The sequence below is a fragment of the Pelophylax lessonae genome (genome assembly GCF_965119305.1).
Source record: "Pelophylax lessonae genome assembly, chromosome: 4".
NCBI lineage: Eukaryota > Metazoa > Chordata > Amphibia > Anura > Ranidae > Pelophylax > Pelophylax lessonae.
Window position 1 is genome coordinate 217563577 of NC_138771.1, and position 14867 is coordinate 217578443.

A 14867-nucleotide genomic window follows, 5' to 3' on the forward strand; every position below is an offset into this window, starting at 1 on the left:
ATAGTAAATAATGTGTCATGAAATAAAGCCATTTATTTGACAGTTTAAATGATTGTTGTTACAGTGATCATCACTGTACAATAGCAATCACAGTGTAAAAAAAAAAAAAATTCCTTAATCACTCCCCCCAGAATAGTACAGTGTCTTAGAGTATGTAAAAAAAAAAAAAAAGAAGAAATTTAAGTTTAAACAATAAATAGTTTTTCTTTTTACATTCTGTCGCTACTCAGTATCCCTGATTACTACCACACCAGTCATTCGGTGATGCCGTACTGCAATGAAGACAGTTTGTAAAAAAATTGTAAAAAAAAAATGTATTTAAATTATTAAATTTTCCAAAAGATTACAACTTCAAAAAACTCGCCATACCTCTTACTAAATACCTTGGACTGTCTACTTTCCCAAAAGGAGACCTGTGGGGTGCATTTGTACTGTCCTGGCATTTTAGGGCCTCAAGAAATGAGATAGGCCGTCATTATATCAGGTTTGATCAATTTTTAAATACATACACCACAGTTTGTAGACCCCATAACTTTCTCACAGACCAAATAATATACATGAATTTGGATTACTTTACCAAAGAAGTGTAGCAGAATAAATTTTGGCCTAAACTTATGAAGAAAGATTGTTTGCAAAATTTTATAACAGAAACTAAGAAAAGGTGTTTTTTTTCAAAATGTTCAGTATTCTTTCATTTATATAGTGAAAAATATAAAACCCAGTGGTGATTAAATACCACCAAAAGAAAGCTATATTTGTGTAAAAAAAAAAAAAAAAATGATATTAATTTCATTCACTCTTGCATGACCGAGCAATTGCTGGTTAAATTAGCATAGTTCTGAATAGCAAAAAAATCCCTGGTCATGAAAAATGCCTCGGGTCATTCCCAAGGTCAACTGGTTAACATGGATCTTAGATATATACAGATGTTATTCACTGGCTTTAAAGTATGTTTTGTAATTTTAAATAGTATATCTATAAATTCTACTGTTTAGTGTTCATTATGATCTAAAATGTTTGTTCCTACTTTATTATGTCTAGCATTTCCACATTTTTTTAACTAACATGCTCTGGCTAACACAGAGCACAGCATTTCCACTTTTTTAATATATATTTTGCTGTTTATATTCAATGCATATTGGAAAGTATATGTAAAACATAAAAAAATGCAGTAAGCTGAGACGGTTAGTTGTATTTATTTTTAAAGATCTACTTGGGATTCCATAATGTTGCAGTAATTATTCTAATGAAAAGTTGTATTCTGCAAGATTAGGTAGTGGAATTCAGTAATAAATTGCTTTCTTCCATTAGCAGCTAATATGACCTATAAAATCTAATGCTTTCTAGGAAAATCTACTGTACACTGGCAAATTACTTTCAGATGGTATTTTTCCAGTGTTATAGCTTTTTCCTCGAAATACTGTCTTAAAGATGCTCATGTTGAGATGACCCTGGCTTAATGAGGCACATTAAACACTGGTAAATAAATATTTTCTCTCATTGATGGAAATAATTTTCTGCATCTCTGAAAACAATTTCATGATTTTTTTCCCTGGTGTAGAAGCCAATACTTACCCTGATCTGCACAAGTGATTTTTATTAATGCATGAATGAATGCATTTAACTAATTCATTTAATATATAACAAATGTTTCTCTTCTTTCTTTAAGTATTTAAAGCAATTGGACTTTTCATGGGGCTCAAGGATCCACACAAACAAAATTAAATTTAAATGTACAAATTTTATTTAAACCATTGACATCCTGTAAAACCACTATACAATAAAAACCCTTCCTGCACATTACATCCTCTATGAGCCCCCGTTCACACTGGGGCGACGCTAAGTATAGATGCATAACATAACATGTTTTGCAGGAAATAATTGTTTCTTCAGGAGAGAGGGAGACATAGTAGACCTGCAATTAAACATAGAATTATGAATACTGCATTACATATCTACACAATTATAGTCAAAGAAAAAAACAAAATTGTAAAACATATATCCAAATGATATGTGAGTACTCAGTGCTATTAAAAATGGAAGCCACTTTCTCAATGTAGAAGCCCCACCCCCCTGCTTACGCGCAGAAGTGAACGCATACGTAAGTCGCGAACGCATATGTAAACGGTATTCGCAACACACATATGAGGTATCGCCATGAACGTTATGGTGAGTGCAATAATTCTAGCACTAGCCACCTTCTACAACTATAAACAGATAACTCAAAACATTTTTAACCACTTCTGGACCAGACGATTTTCCCGCTTTATGACCAGGCCATTTTTTGTTTTAACTCACAATTGCATGGTTGTACAAAGCTGTACCCTAATAAAATTGATGTCCTTTTTTTGCCACAAATAGAGCTTTATTTTGGTGGTATTTGATCACCTGTGCGATTTTTATTTTTTGCGCTATAAACCAGAAAAGAGCAACAATTTTGAAAAAAAAAAACAATATTTTTTACTTTCTGCTATATAATATTCCCAAAAAAAAAAAATTTAAAATCACATCTTTTTATCATTTTAGGCCAATTTGTTTTCTGCTACATATTTTTTGTAAAATAAATCCCAATAAGCGTATATTGATCGATTTGCGCAACAGTTACTGCGTCTACAAACTAGGGGGAAAATTTATATAATTTTTATTTATTTATTTTTACTAGTAATGGCGGCGATCTGAGATCTTTAGTGGGGCTGTGACATTGCAGAGGACAGATCGGACACCTAACTGACATTTTTTACACTTTTGGGCGGACCAGTGTCATTACTACAGTAACCAGTGCTAGAAATATGCACTGTTACTGAAGTAATGACACTGGCAGGGAAGTGGTTAACACCAGGGGTGATCAATGGGTTAAATGTGAGCCTAGGGGGGTGTTTTCTAACTGTGAGGGGGATGGGCTTTTGAAATCAACACAGGGACCTGTGTTTCTAAATAGGTGTTTACATCAGCAGACCGCCATTCTCTGTCATTCAGGTATGGCAATTCGAGGGTACCTGCCGACCTTTAGCCGGTTGGTCAGCAAGTGGTTAAAGCATTGCCTTTGTAGATTTTTAAGTATCGTTGATTGTTGCTATTCCACGAGCGTGCATAATTTTAAAGCGTGACAAGTTAGTTATCTATTTATTCAGCGTAATACAATCTTTTATATCTTGCCAAAAAATTGGGTTATATGTTGTGTTTTTTTGCATTGCAATTCATTAAACTGTATTTTTTCCCAAAATTTAACATTTGAAAAATCACTGTGCAAATACCGTGTGGCATAAAAAAAAAATTGCAACTATTGCCATTTTATTTTTAGGATCTCTGCTAAAAAATAAATAAGGTTTGGGGATTCTAAGTATTTTTTTAGAAAAAAATACTGATTGTTACTTGTAAACAAAAAGTGCCAGAAAAGGCTTGGTCCTTAAAGTGATTGTAAAGGCTTGTTTTTTTAAAAAACAAACATCTTATACTTACCTGTCCTGTGTAGTGTTTTTGCACAGGACAGCTTGGATCCTTCTCTTTTCGGGTCCCTCTTGGCTGCTCCTAGCCCCTCCCTCCTGTCAAGTGCCCCCAGAGCAAACAGATTGCTATTGGGGCACCTGAGCCGAGCTGCACCTCCGTGTGTCCATTCAGACTGTGGTTTGGCCCCGCACCTTCTCTCTCCTGATTGGCTAACTGACTTTGATTGACAGCCGCAGTAGCCAATGTCTCAGCCAATCAGGAGGGAGAGTCCCGGGTGGCTGAGGGACTCGTGGACATCGCCTCATTGGCTGAGACAGTCACGTGGCGCCATTGACTCCCACTGATGTCAATCAAAATCATTCAGCCAATCAGAAGAGAGAGGGAGCAGGACCAGGCTGTGGCTCCATATCTGAATAGACACAGGAAGCTTTGACTCTGCCCGAGTGCCCCCATAGCAAGCTGCTTGCTGTGGGGGCACTTAACAGGAGGGAGGCGCCAGGAGTGTCACAGAGGATCTGGGAAGAAGAGGAACCAGGCTGCTCTGTGCAAAACAAGCTGCATAGAGCAGGTAAGTGTAACATGTTTGTTAGTCAGATGGCTTTGTTGTAGTTCCTTGCTGCGAAAATTGTCAGTTTCACTGGGATCATATAAATACCTCCCCTTATATAAATCTTTTTTGTTTTTTATCTCTTCTTTATATTGTTCTATGTATATTTATAACTATATTTATACTATTTATAACTTCTCTTCCCGGGTTTTAAAGTCAGTATGAGACAAACTACAGTTTGTGAGTTTAAATTCTCAAAATGTAGTCTCTTGATCCTCCATTGTGCGTAAGGTGTCCTCTGCCTCCAGTCCTCAAGGAATTCCTAAATATCACTGTGGGAATGAGGTCTGATCAGAAACCTTAACCCATGCCTTCACTATAGTAATTTTTTTTTTGACTCTGTAACTTTAAAAAAAAAAAATCTGCCTGGCTTCTTTAGATAACAGATCAAAGTAAATTTCTTTCATCAAGATGCTTGCCATTATATTAGAGCTTCTGGATATGGCCAAGGAACCTTGATGGGGGCACAGTGTCAATGCTAACATCCTGAATATTAGGTTGACCCATGTATATGATTTTCATGAGATTTCCTTTCTTGATTTGGGAATTAAATTGGATGTATGTTATCTACCTGTACGTATCATAAACCTAATGAGGTCAATACATTACTAAAAACGGACAATTATCATCTCTCATTCTCTAATTAATGGGACCCCAATAGAGCAATTCTTGCATTGTCACAAAAATTGTTATGACATTAACGTAATTGTAAAGTCTTGTTTTTTTTTTTTTAAATAACAAACATGTTACACTTACCTCCTCTGTGCAGTGGTTTTACACAGAGCAGCCTGGCTCTTCCCTCCTGCTGAATGCCTGCACAAAGGCTTTTTATCTAAATGCATAGAATGCAATAAGATAAAAAAAAACCTTCTGACTTTACAAGCCCATTACGGAATTCAAAAGAGAAGCAAGAGAACTGTAAAAAGGTTTAAAGAACGAGGCTACTCCCAATCCCAAAAAAGAAGAGCTAGAAAAAGAGCATATGAAACAGACAGAGAGACACTTTTACTTCTTAAAAAAAACAATTGGCCATAATCCAAGGAACTGGAAAAGAAAAAGAGGAAGAAATATAGCCGGTAAGGATGATCACCAAATTTGGTGCACAATAGAATGAAGTAAAGAAAATTCTTAGCAGGCACTGGCTTGTCTTAATCAAATGTGCAAAAATTGAAAAAGATTGTTGTCCATTATCCACTGACGGTGGCCAAAAGAGCACCAAATCTTGGGCATCTGCTAATTCATTCCGAATTTGATCCTTGATGTAATAATCCTACCTGACTGCCTTCTTCCCTCGCTCAACAGGAATGTTCCAGTGTGGTAAATGTCAGGTATGTCATTATGTAGATTGGACTGACGTTTTCTCAAACTCAGAAAATCAAGAAAATTATAGCATTATTAGTTTAATGAATTGCTCTACACGTGTATTATTACTTGCCAATGCAACAAGGTGTATGCGCGCAAGACAAAAAGACAACAAAAAACAAGTTTCTGGTTTGTATATCTTCACTTATCCATTGACTTAATATAGTTCTGCTGCTGTAAGACATAGTGATTGACAAGTGGTACGTGGAGCCACAGCTTTAAATGTCATGGAGGCAAGTAGCCTATTGGTCCTGGAGAAGTTGAGTAGGACATGCTTATTGGTGAAATTCATTAACGTCATGACATCAAGGACATCATGTGTGGCCACCTGACACCTGCGGGAGACCGGTCAACTGACTTGGATTCACCGCAGTGATGCACCGCATACAAGGAGCCTGTAGAGGAGTGACCCTTCGGGCTTAAGGCTGGTTGCAGCATACGGTAAAAGTATATTCCATACATAAAGGAGGCACCTGGAGGATGGCAAGGTGGAAGCTATACATACCTGTCAAAAACAGGACTGCAGAATTTGAGGTAGAATTTGGTATTAAGATACTTAAAGAGGCAGACAGGTGAGAGTGTTTATGCTTATTACGAACTGCCTAGAGTGTCTGCAGCACTTGTCCAGTATGGATGGATGGGACTTCTCATGTGAGATATCTATACACTGATTTTTTAAAACATCACTGCCGCTAGACTTGTATCTCTACCTTTGAGAAACTGTAAATTATGTTTATGCATTTACTCCTCCTAAACTGGAGACATGTTTATTAACTATAGCTTGGTCCTTTGCCGTTTGATTGACATTACCCTGCAGCAGCGTTCCTTTGAATATATGACATGATGTGAAGCACTGCTTATGTACATATCGGTGTCCTTGAATTCTTTGCTCTATCTATAAACTAACACAAATATACTGAATTGGCCATATTGCACAATATTGGATTCAGGCTACTTACTGTATATTAATTTTTGCTTCCAAAATACAATCCAACTAATCTTTGGACAGTCCATACATGTCCATCCTTCCTATCATTATACATCCCTCATCTGCTGAATTCCAGTTGCATTTTATTCCTGAGCCATTGACTCTAATACTTTAGTTTCCCTGTGAGGTTATACTAGGTGGGCTAACAGTTTAGTGGGTTTACCTGTGAGGTCCAATTCATGTCAGTGGGGAGACAATGTTGTCTAAGATTTTGAATGATGGTTGTGTTTGTATATTTTTAATTACATATTTCTACATGGTCGTTCATTTTTTTTACAATTGGTATTTAATAAAATGTACTGTTTTTCTAATATTGGTTCTGGTTCATGCCATATTAGTCTCTTGAAGTAATTGCTTTTTTTGGCGGGGATTCTTTTGCCCCCCTTCTCTCTTTTAGATAGTTATTTTGGTTACATGAGACTACATTAATTATGTGTGTTCACACCGGATTTAGAAATGCTTTTTTTTTAATTGTATGTTTGAAATACGTATACAATCATATTTAAGCATATATGGGTTTCATTCAGTAAAGTATATTCATTCCAAATTCAAATGTTAAAAGCAAAAAAAAAAATCATTTAAATGACAATCAAATGTTCTAAAAATTATCTGAGATAGTTCATCTGAATTTTGCCAGGACTTTTCCTAAGAATGTTTCTTTGAAAATAATTCTATCTATGGCCAGCTTGAGTACTAGTGTAAGGCTCCTTTTACACGGGTTCAGCAGGGATCCATCCGCCGATCCCTGAGCAGGCGGATGACAGCTCCGTCTCCACTCTGTGTGCAGAGACAGAGCTGTCAGATCCCCACTCTCCTCTACGGGAGATCGGATGAGAACGGCCTGCCTGTCCGTTCTCATCCAATCCTATCCGATCCGATCCTCCAGACGGATAGAAAATAGGGTTTCCATCCATCTGCATTTCATGGACAGGATCATGCTGCTATCGGCTAGCAGCGGGTGTCAGCGGAGATGTCTCTGCTGACATCCGCCACTCTATAGGGCTGTATGGAGCATCTGATATGGTCCGCCTGAAAAACTGTCAGGCGGATCGGATCGGAAAGCCCGTGTGAAAGGGGCCTTAGGGTTTCTGCTAAGGGATAAGAATTGGAATTAGGTAACTTACCAGAGGAGTAAATTGGCTTTAGCTGCTCATAGGCTAACAAGATGGCAGGGGTAGGTCTATTGTGAATGGAATGCAGTTGTATCATGCTACAGTATTTCACAATATACTTACAGCATGGAAATAAGGTACAAGGCTGCATTGCTATGGGCACTGCCCCTGACAGAAGTAGTGACAGCGGTGTCACTGCTCCTGTACTTCTGTCAGCCCAGAACTGGGAGCAAGGAGTAAAGCGCTGGAAGGATGTGAAGGCTTTGCATAGTTGCCAACAGCTCCACTTTTTAACTGCTCATTCCTGCATGTTTTCATCCAAAGTAAACCTGCTTACCTAATGCTCAGGCTGTTATGGCTTCCAGCTTCACACCTTAGGTGCTTGCAGAGCTCTGCACGGAAGACTCAGCAGCTGGGGGGAGGGAAGGGGATGGGGTGAGGAGGGGCGGGGAGGGGAGGGGCGGGGAGGGGAGGGGCAGGGAGGGGTAGGGCAGCTTTCCCTGGCAGAGAAAGAGAGAGGCATGAGCTGTGTCTGCATAGAAGGAAGAGATAAGCGACTAGCTGCTGTCTGGAGCACACGGTGCACAAGAATCCAGTGGTTACAGACATCTCTACAGGTCTGCTTTTAAAACAGAAATTGAAAAGCTTCATTGTGATTTCTTTAGGTGTTTGTAAATGGTAGTACTTTGATTAGGGTTGCAGATATTAATAAATAATATTGTCATTAGGTTGCTATTAGAGATGTCATACTGTCATTAGAATGTATATGAAGATGTGGAAAGTTGCTAAAGTGATGATATGCACTGTAAATGTGCTTTTTTATTTATTTGTTGGCAATATGAACATAAGGATATTTATTTGGGGTTCTTAATATAGTTTATAATAGCTATAAAAATATATCCAAATAAATATCCACATGTTTATATTTCAAATAAATAAAAGCACATTCACAGTGGATATTATCACTTTAGCAACTTCCCACATCTTCATACACATTTTGATGATATCTCCAATAGCAACCTAATCTCCTAATGTGCAACAATAATAGATATGTACAGAGTATAACCGCGCTAAGCACAAAATACCATATAAATTGGAATATTATATACAGTAATAGATATTAAGCAGCAGCTGTAGTGGGAATACACTATAAGCAGAAGCGTGGCTTCCCTTTTTACAATAATAGATATGTGCAGTAGCATGTTCTGAATCCTTGATGGTCCCCCAGATCCCTGGTGCTGCAATCACCAACACCACAGCAGCATCTCTCCCTACCGCTTGCTACCGGTCTCAACAATTAAGCCCCGTACACATGGGCCGATTCAAAAGAAACCAGCTAACATGCAGCCCATGTGTACTCCATTCCATCAAAAGCCAGCCAAAAGGCACCAAACTGTGTCTTTTTCCCGGGTGAAAGAATGTCTAGCTTCACCAAAGGTGTGAGCTAATCTGGCTCACCTGCATAAGACAGTGTTGTCAGTCTAACAGGGAGAATCATTACGAAGGGAAGAGCACAGGGATGACCTCATTAGTGTGTTTCTGCTCCTTCATTCTCCAGTTAGCAGGCTGAAGGCACTGTATTCCCTAATTGTTAACAAAATCCTATCACTCTCCTGGCTATAAAGCCTGTTAACCACTTCAGCCCCGGAAGGTTTTACCCCCTTAATGACTAGGCCATTTTTTGCGATACGGCACTGCGTTACTTTACCTGACAATTGCGTGGGCGTGCGACACTGTACCCAAATAAAACTGATGTATTTTTTCTAACAAATAGAGCTTTATTTTGGTAGTATTTTATCACCTCTCTGGTTTATTATTTTGTATACTATAAAGAAAAAAAGAGCGACAATTTAAAAAAAAAAAAAGCAATATTTTTTACTTACTGCTATAAAACACATGCAATAACAAAAAATTAAAATCTAATGTCTTCATCAATTTAGGCCAATATGTATTCTGCTACATATTTTGGTAAAAAGAAAATCCCAATAAGCGTCTATTGATTGGTTTGCGCATGAGATATTTTAATGGAATTTTTATTTATTTATTTTTTTACTAGTAATGACGGCGATCAGCGACTTATAGTGGGACTGTGACATCACGGGGGGGGGGGGGGGGGGAATCGGACACCTATTTGACACTTTCAACACTTTTTTGGGGACCAGTGACACCAATACAGGGATCAGTGCAAAAAATATGCACTGTTACTGTACTAATGACACTGGCAGGGAAGGGGTTAACAGGAGTGATCTAAGGGTTACATGTCTCTCTGGGGTGCTTGCTAACTGTGAGAGGTTGATCTGACTGGGGGAAGACAGAGATCTGTGTTCCTGCTTAGCAGAAACACAAGATCTCCATCTTCTCTCCTGTCAGAATGGCAATCTGCCTTGTTTACATAGACAGACTGCTGTTCTGCCTCTCTCCGGAATGATCGCGAGTGGCCAGCAGACATCGGGTCCACCTGACCTGCGGATTGGCTCCCCCTCTGTCCAATTAGCCCACAATCAGGTCTCCCTGACGTACAGGTACGTGATTTTGCACAATAGAGCGGACCTGCCAAGGTAAATGTACCAGCCAGGGGGCCGGCCAGGAGGTAAAGGATGTGTATTATAAAAATGATATTCTTTTTGCAGGGTACATGTTACAAATATGTACAGTATTCAAAAGACTCATTCACATGGGCACAAAAAAAATAAAAATTAACACTGCATTTAGTTATACAGTGTATAGTTTTGTGTGCATCTAAACACAGCACTATTGCAATCAATGAACCCATACACATAGCTGCATCTACATGCATAAACGCACATAAACATCTATAAATGCATACATGTGTAGTTGCACACATCTAAACGCTGTATGATTCTAAATGTGCTCAAACATGAGCACTTTAGGCACTTATTTTACACATGATATCCTGCTAGCTCTGCCAGCAAGAATATGTATTCCATGCAGAAAATATTCATATGCCTGTGTGAATGAGCCATAAGAGTGACTTTCAGGTGTGTCACCAGATTTCAGCTTTAAGATTTGAAAAATCAGATCACTGTCAGTACATATTAGTAAATAGTAATCCATATGCTTCTGAAAAGATAGGTATTTCTCTTATTTGACAGATATGCAAGGTGTGTTTTTAACACAGGAAATGTTAGTCTGTAACATGGTAATCAGCCAAATGGCTTGCCATTATCTTTTCTGGATACCATCTTACTCTGCTCTATTATATTTGACAGGACTGTGACTCTTACCACTGAAGACAATTATGCCTAACATCGGACTGTAAATCATCTTTACTAGAGACTAATCTATCACTAGATTTTAGTGATTCCCACTAATCACTTTGCCTCTGTACCATAATTCATGACTGGGCTGTCAACCTTACAATGAATCTTTATAATAACCAAACCAGTATAATCATAGTAAAAGAATAAATATGGTGTACAATTAAAGAACCATAAATTGTGTAAATGTAAAGTGAATAGATTTTTTTTTTATTTCACTTGGAGCACTTGCTATGTCTGAAATTATATTAATTGTTCTGTTACCAGACTTACCGGACACCTGTAAAGGGCCCTCAATGAGTCATTCATGTGATGGTGGAGCTTGCTCAGAATTACTTTGGCCAGTCATGAATTCATAAATGATTGAAGGCCAGTCAATCTGTGCATCCTTTGCACCACATGAATGACTCATTCAGAGCCTTTTACGTGCATACAGTGTCAAATACAGTCCTTAGAAAGGACTTTGAATACAGGTTTTTCTAGTTTTAGGCAGCTATATGCCACAAACCAAAATGGACCTATGCATATGAGCCCATAGGATACAGAAGTGCTGTTTTCAGATCCATCTATGAAGGCAGAATTTTGCTGTTGCTTTTGGCAACCAATTATTATTATTATTTTTTTTTTACCCTTTCTAGTATATTGCTCACCTATGTACCATTTGGGATTATTATCTGGACTCAAACTGCTTAAAATCCAATAAAACTAGTTTTTATATAGAGTACGCTCTCCAATTGCAAATGTGATAAATACTTACACTTTAAAACAGTTTTTAATGCGTTTCATATACAGTATATTTAAGCATTGCACAATGCAATATAACATGTTTAAATAATGTAGGGCTTATGGTCATGTGGGATTAGTTAATGTTTCTAGATAGTGGTTTAGGATAAGCACTGTGCCTAGCACACATGTGTCAGAATAGAGTTGGTTCCTGCTGACTATTTTAATAAAGAAAGAATCTTTTTTTTTTCATCTCAGTGTGCTGCATTCCTGTTGCTGGAACAATTGATTGCTTCAGTGGAAAAGAGTTGAGCCAGTACCTAAAACTTGGTTTTTGTTTATGGAGCCTGATCTTACCTGTAGTGGTATCTTAAATATTTGATGTTTTTTATGAATAACTTAGCATTCTGGGCATCAGCATTCCATTTGGTGCTGGTGTGTGCCTGTCTTTCAGAGCCTTTTGCTACTAGCTAAATAGTTTAGTAAGGAGTCACCTGGTGTTCATGGTCCAATGCCTCAAGCGCAAACCTCTTTTGCACTTGAAGGAGTACAAGCTGCAATCTCTAGGAGCACACAATGAAGATCAGGTCTTCCCAAGTAAATTATTGCTAATGTGAATCCATATCAGGTCTAGTTGCCTAAAAGAATGCAGTGTTTACCTCTGCCAGAAGATGGCCTTAGAGGCTGCACTGGTTTATAACTGGATGATATGGACATGCATTAAGTTAATTGGCTACTGCAAATTAGGTATTTACACTGTTAGCATGAGCCTAGGGTGCTTTCATATCTAATGTAAACATGTGATTTTTTTTCATGCGTCAGACAATACATTGTGAATTGTCCCAACCAAGATTCAGAGGTAAATGAATTTCCAAAGTCCTGCTGAGGGAATTCAAACTTAGCATGTAGTTTTAACAAAAGAAGCAAATCTTACTGTGTTCTGTTCCCTACTATTAAATTTGTTAACTAAAAGGATGTATTTAAATCCAGCCTAACAGATGGTATTATTGGAATCATGAGCTAGTAGACAGCATGAATTCTTGTTAATTTGCTCAAATAATGTGAGCAAATAAAAATAAAATTACAGTGTCTCATTCTCTAAATTATGCTAAAATAAATGTGAATGGTATGGAAGATGCCCTTTAAATAACAGCAGTCGGCTGTTTAATATAGAACAAATATAGAACAAAGCTCTAGAAATCTGGTGTGAGTCAGTAGAGGAAGAAAATCAATGATGGTTCTATTTCTTCAAATAATTTGTAATTGCTAAAAAAGAGAGAAACATGAGAATCAAAGCATCAGGTCTAATGTGTTGTGAATCCTTAGCATCAGGAAATTACTGTGAATCAAAGTCATTTCTACACTGACTAAAAGTGTATGCCTCTGTATGTATATTTTTTATGTATATGGCTGTATATAGTATATATATATATATATATATATATACTATATATATATATATATTTACGAGGGCTCTTCAAAAAGTTTCAGCACACTTTTTTAACTCTATTAATGATAAAAAAAGTGCGGAAACTTTTTGAAGACCATATATATATATATATATTAGAAATTGATTCATTAGGTTTTTATTATGTACTGTATATAATAACATGCACACATGTATATAATATGTTTGTGAGTATATATATATATATATATATATATATATATATAAATATATACTGTGTGTATATATATATATATATATATATATATATATAGTAGTGCTCATCAACCAGATCCACCAAAGATCCAAAATGTAGTATCCCTGGGTTACAGTACATTTATTTTTATTGTTACAGCAAATAATAATGCTGTGGCCTGAAGTTTGCTAAAAATCGTTGCCTAAAGTTTGCTTGTCTTTTAATAGTAAAAATCACATTGAGGCTTCAACCCTGGCTTTCTCTTTTGCTATAAACACCTGATATATTGGATGTGGAGAGCAGCGCTGCCTCCATTCAGAAGCACAATGACTGCACAGCTGCTGCTGCTGCTACTGCACATTGGTTAAAATGTTCAAAATATAGTGAAAACTTACTTTCCTATGTAAGCAGTCTGCATTCCTTTAGTAAATCAATCTCAATGCACTCCTTCTCTTGCTATCTGATATCTTGATTCAACATTTAAAGGCAAACTGCACCTTTTCAACATGTTACATGTTACACAGTATTTCAGATGTAGCATGTAAAATGTTGCTAAACAAACCCTCTCTACCCCCAGAGCACATACCCACCAGTCCACAATATGGACAGTGAGCTGGAGGAAGAGTCTGCAGTAGCTTGGCATTGCATACACAATCAGTGGATCATTTGCAGGCATTTTTACCCTGCAAAAATATGTGAATTTATTTTTTTTTTTTAAAGTGAACTTTACCTTTAAGAATGGAAGCATAATGCACACTCTCTAATCACTGAAGTTGCTAATCTAAACATAATTGTATCTATATAATATAATGACAACAATGTAGAAGTACATTCATATGCAATGCATACGTCAGAGCATTATTTACTTTAAGGCAAACTCTGTAACAATAATTCAAAATAACACTAACATATACTATGCTTTGCATTTCAAATACAAGTGTTCTCCTGGACTAAAGCTATAATCTTTTTATATGTTCTAGGATTAGAAAAGATTGGAAGAGATTCCAGTTATGAACAAGAAGGAAAAGTTCAGTTTGTAATTGATGCAGTATATTCCATGGCTCATGCTCTCAATAGCATGCACAGAGATTTCTGCCCTGGCTATGTTGGACTTTGTCCCAGAATGAAGCCTGTTGATGGGAAAGATCTACTTGGATATATTCGTGCTGTAAACTTTAATGGTAAGTTTATGTTAAAGAAAATATACATATTCAAATGTGAACTTGTCAAAAAAAGGCTATTTTGCATGTCAACAAAATTGCAATTGCCACAAGAACCATGTTACCATATAGGTTTTTCTTTTTTATTTGTGAAGGTAGAAGTTGGATCAACGTCAAACAAATACTTTAAATTACAATTCACTCATTTAAGGGTCCAATATGTAAAAAAAAAAAAGATGAGTGTGATTATGATGTAGTGAAATAAAGAATTTATGAATTAATATATTTAGGACCATGTTTAGTAAACATGCTGACCTAGGCTATTCTTTTTACATATAAAACCAAATATCATTACAAAAATAATTATAAAGACCATACATTATTATAGGCAATGGATTGATGTTTTTTATAATCCTTGTGCTGTACAATATACCAGTCTAAATCATGCAATGGAGATTGATGCTTGTTGGTTGGTCACAGAGCCACATACATCTTTTAAGCATATCCCACATCTTCGAGCCCCTCTGTTCCTGTATTTGACCACAGG

General features: G+C 36.9%; 1 protein-coding gene across 2 annotated transcripts in view; it reads left to right on the forward strand.

The window, feature by feature from the left end:
• The window catches only part of GRM8 (glutamate metabotropic receptor 8), a gene marked incomplete at its 3' end in the record, with an annotated part of 1426014 nt that overhangs the window by 1086350 nt on the left and 324797 nt on the right, over nucleotides 1–14867 (forward strand). For both annotated transcript variants that reach the window (XM_082254065.1, XM_082254064.1), the window contains exon 7: nucleotides 14141–14341. In XM_082254065.1, the coding sequence (XP_082110191.1) occupies nucleotides 14141–14341 (201 nt within the window). The remainder of the gene's footprint in view (nucleotides 1–14140; nucleotides 14342–14867) is intronic.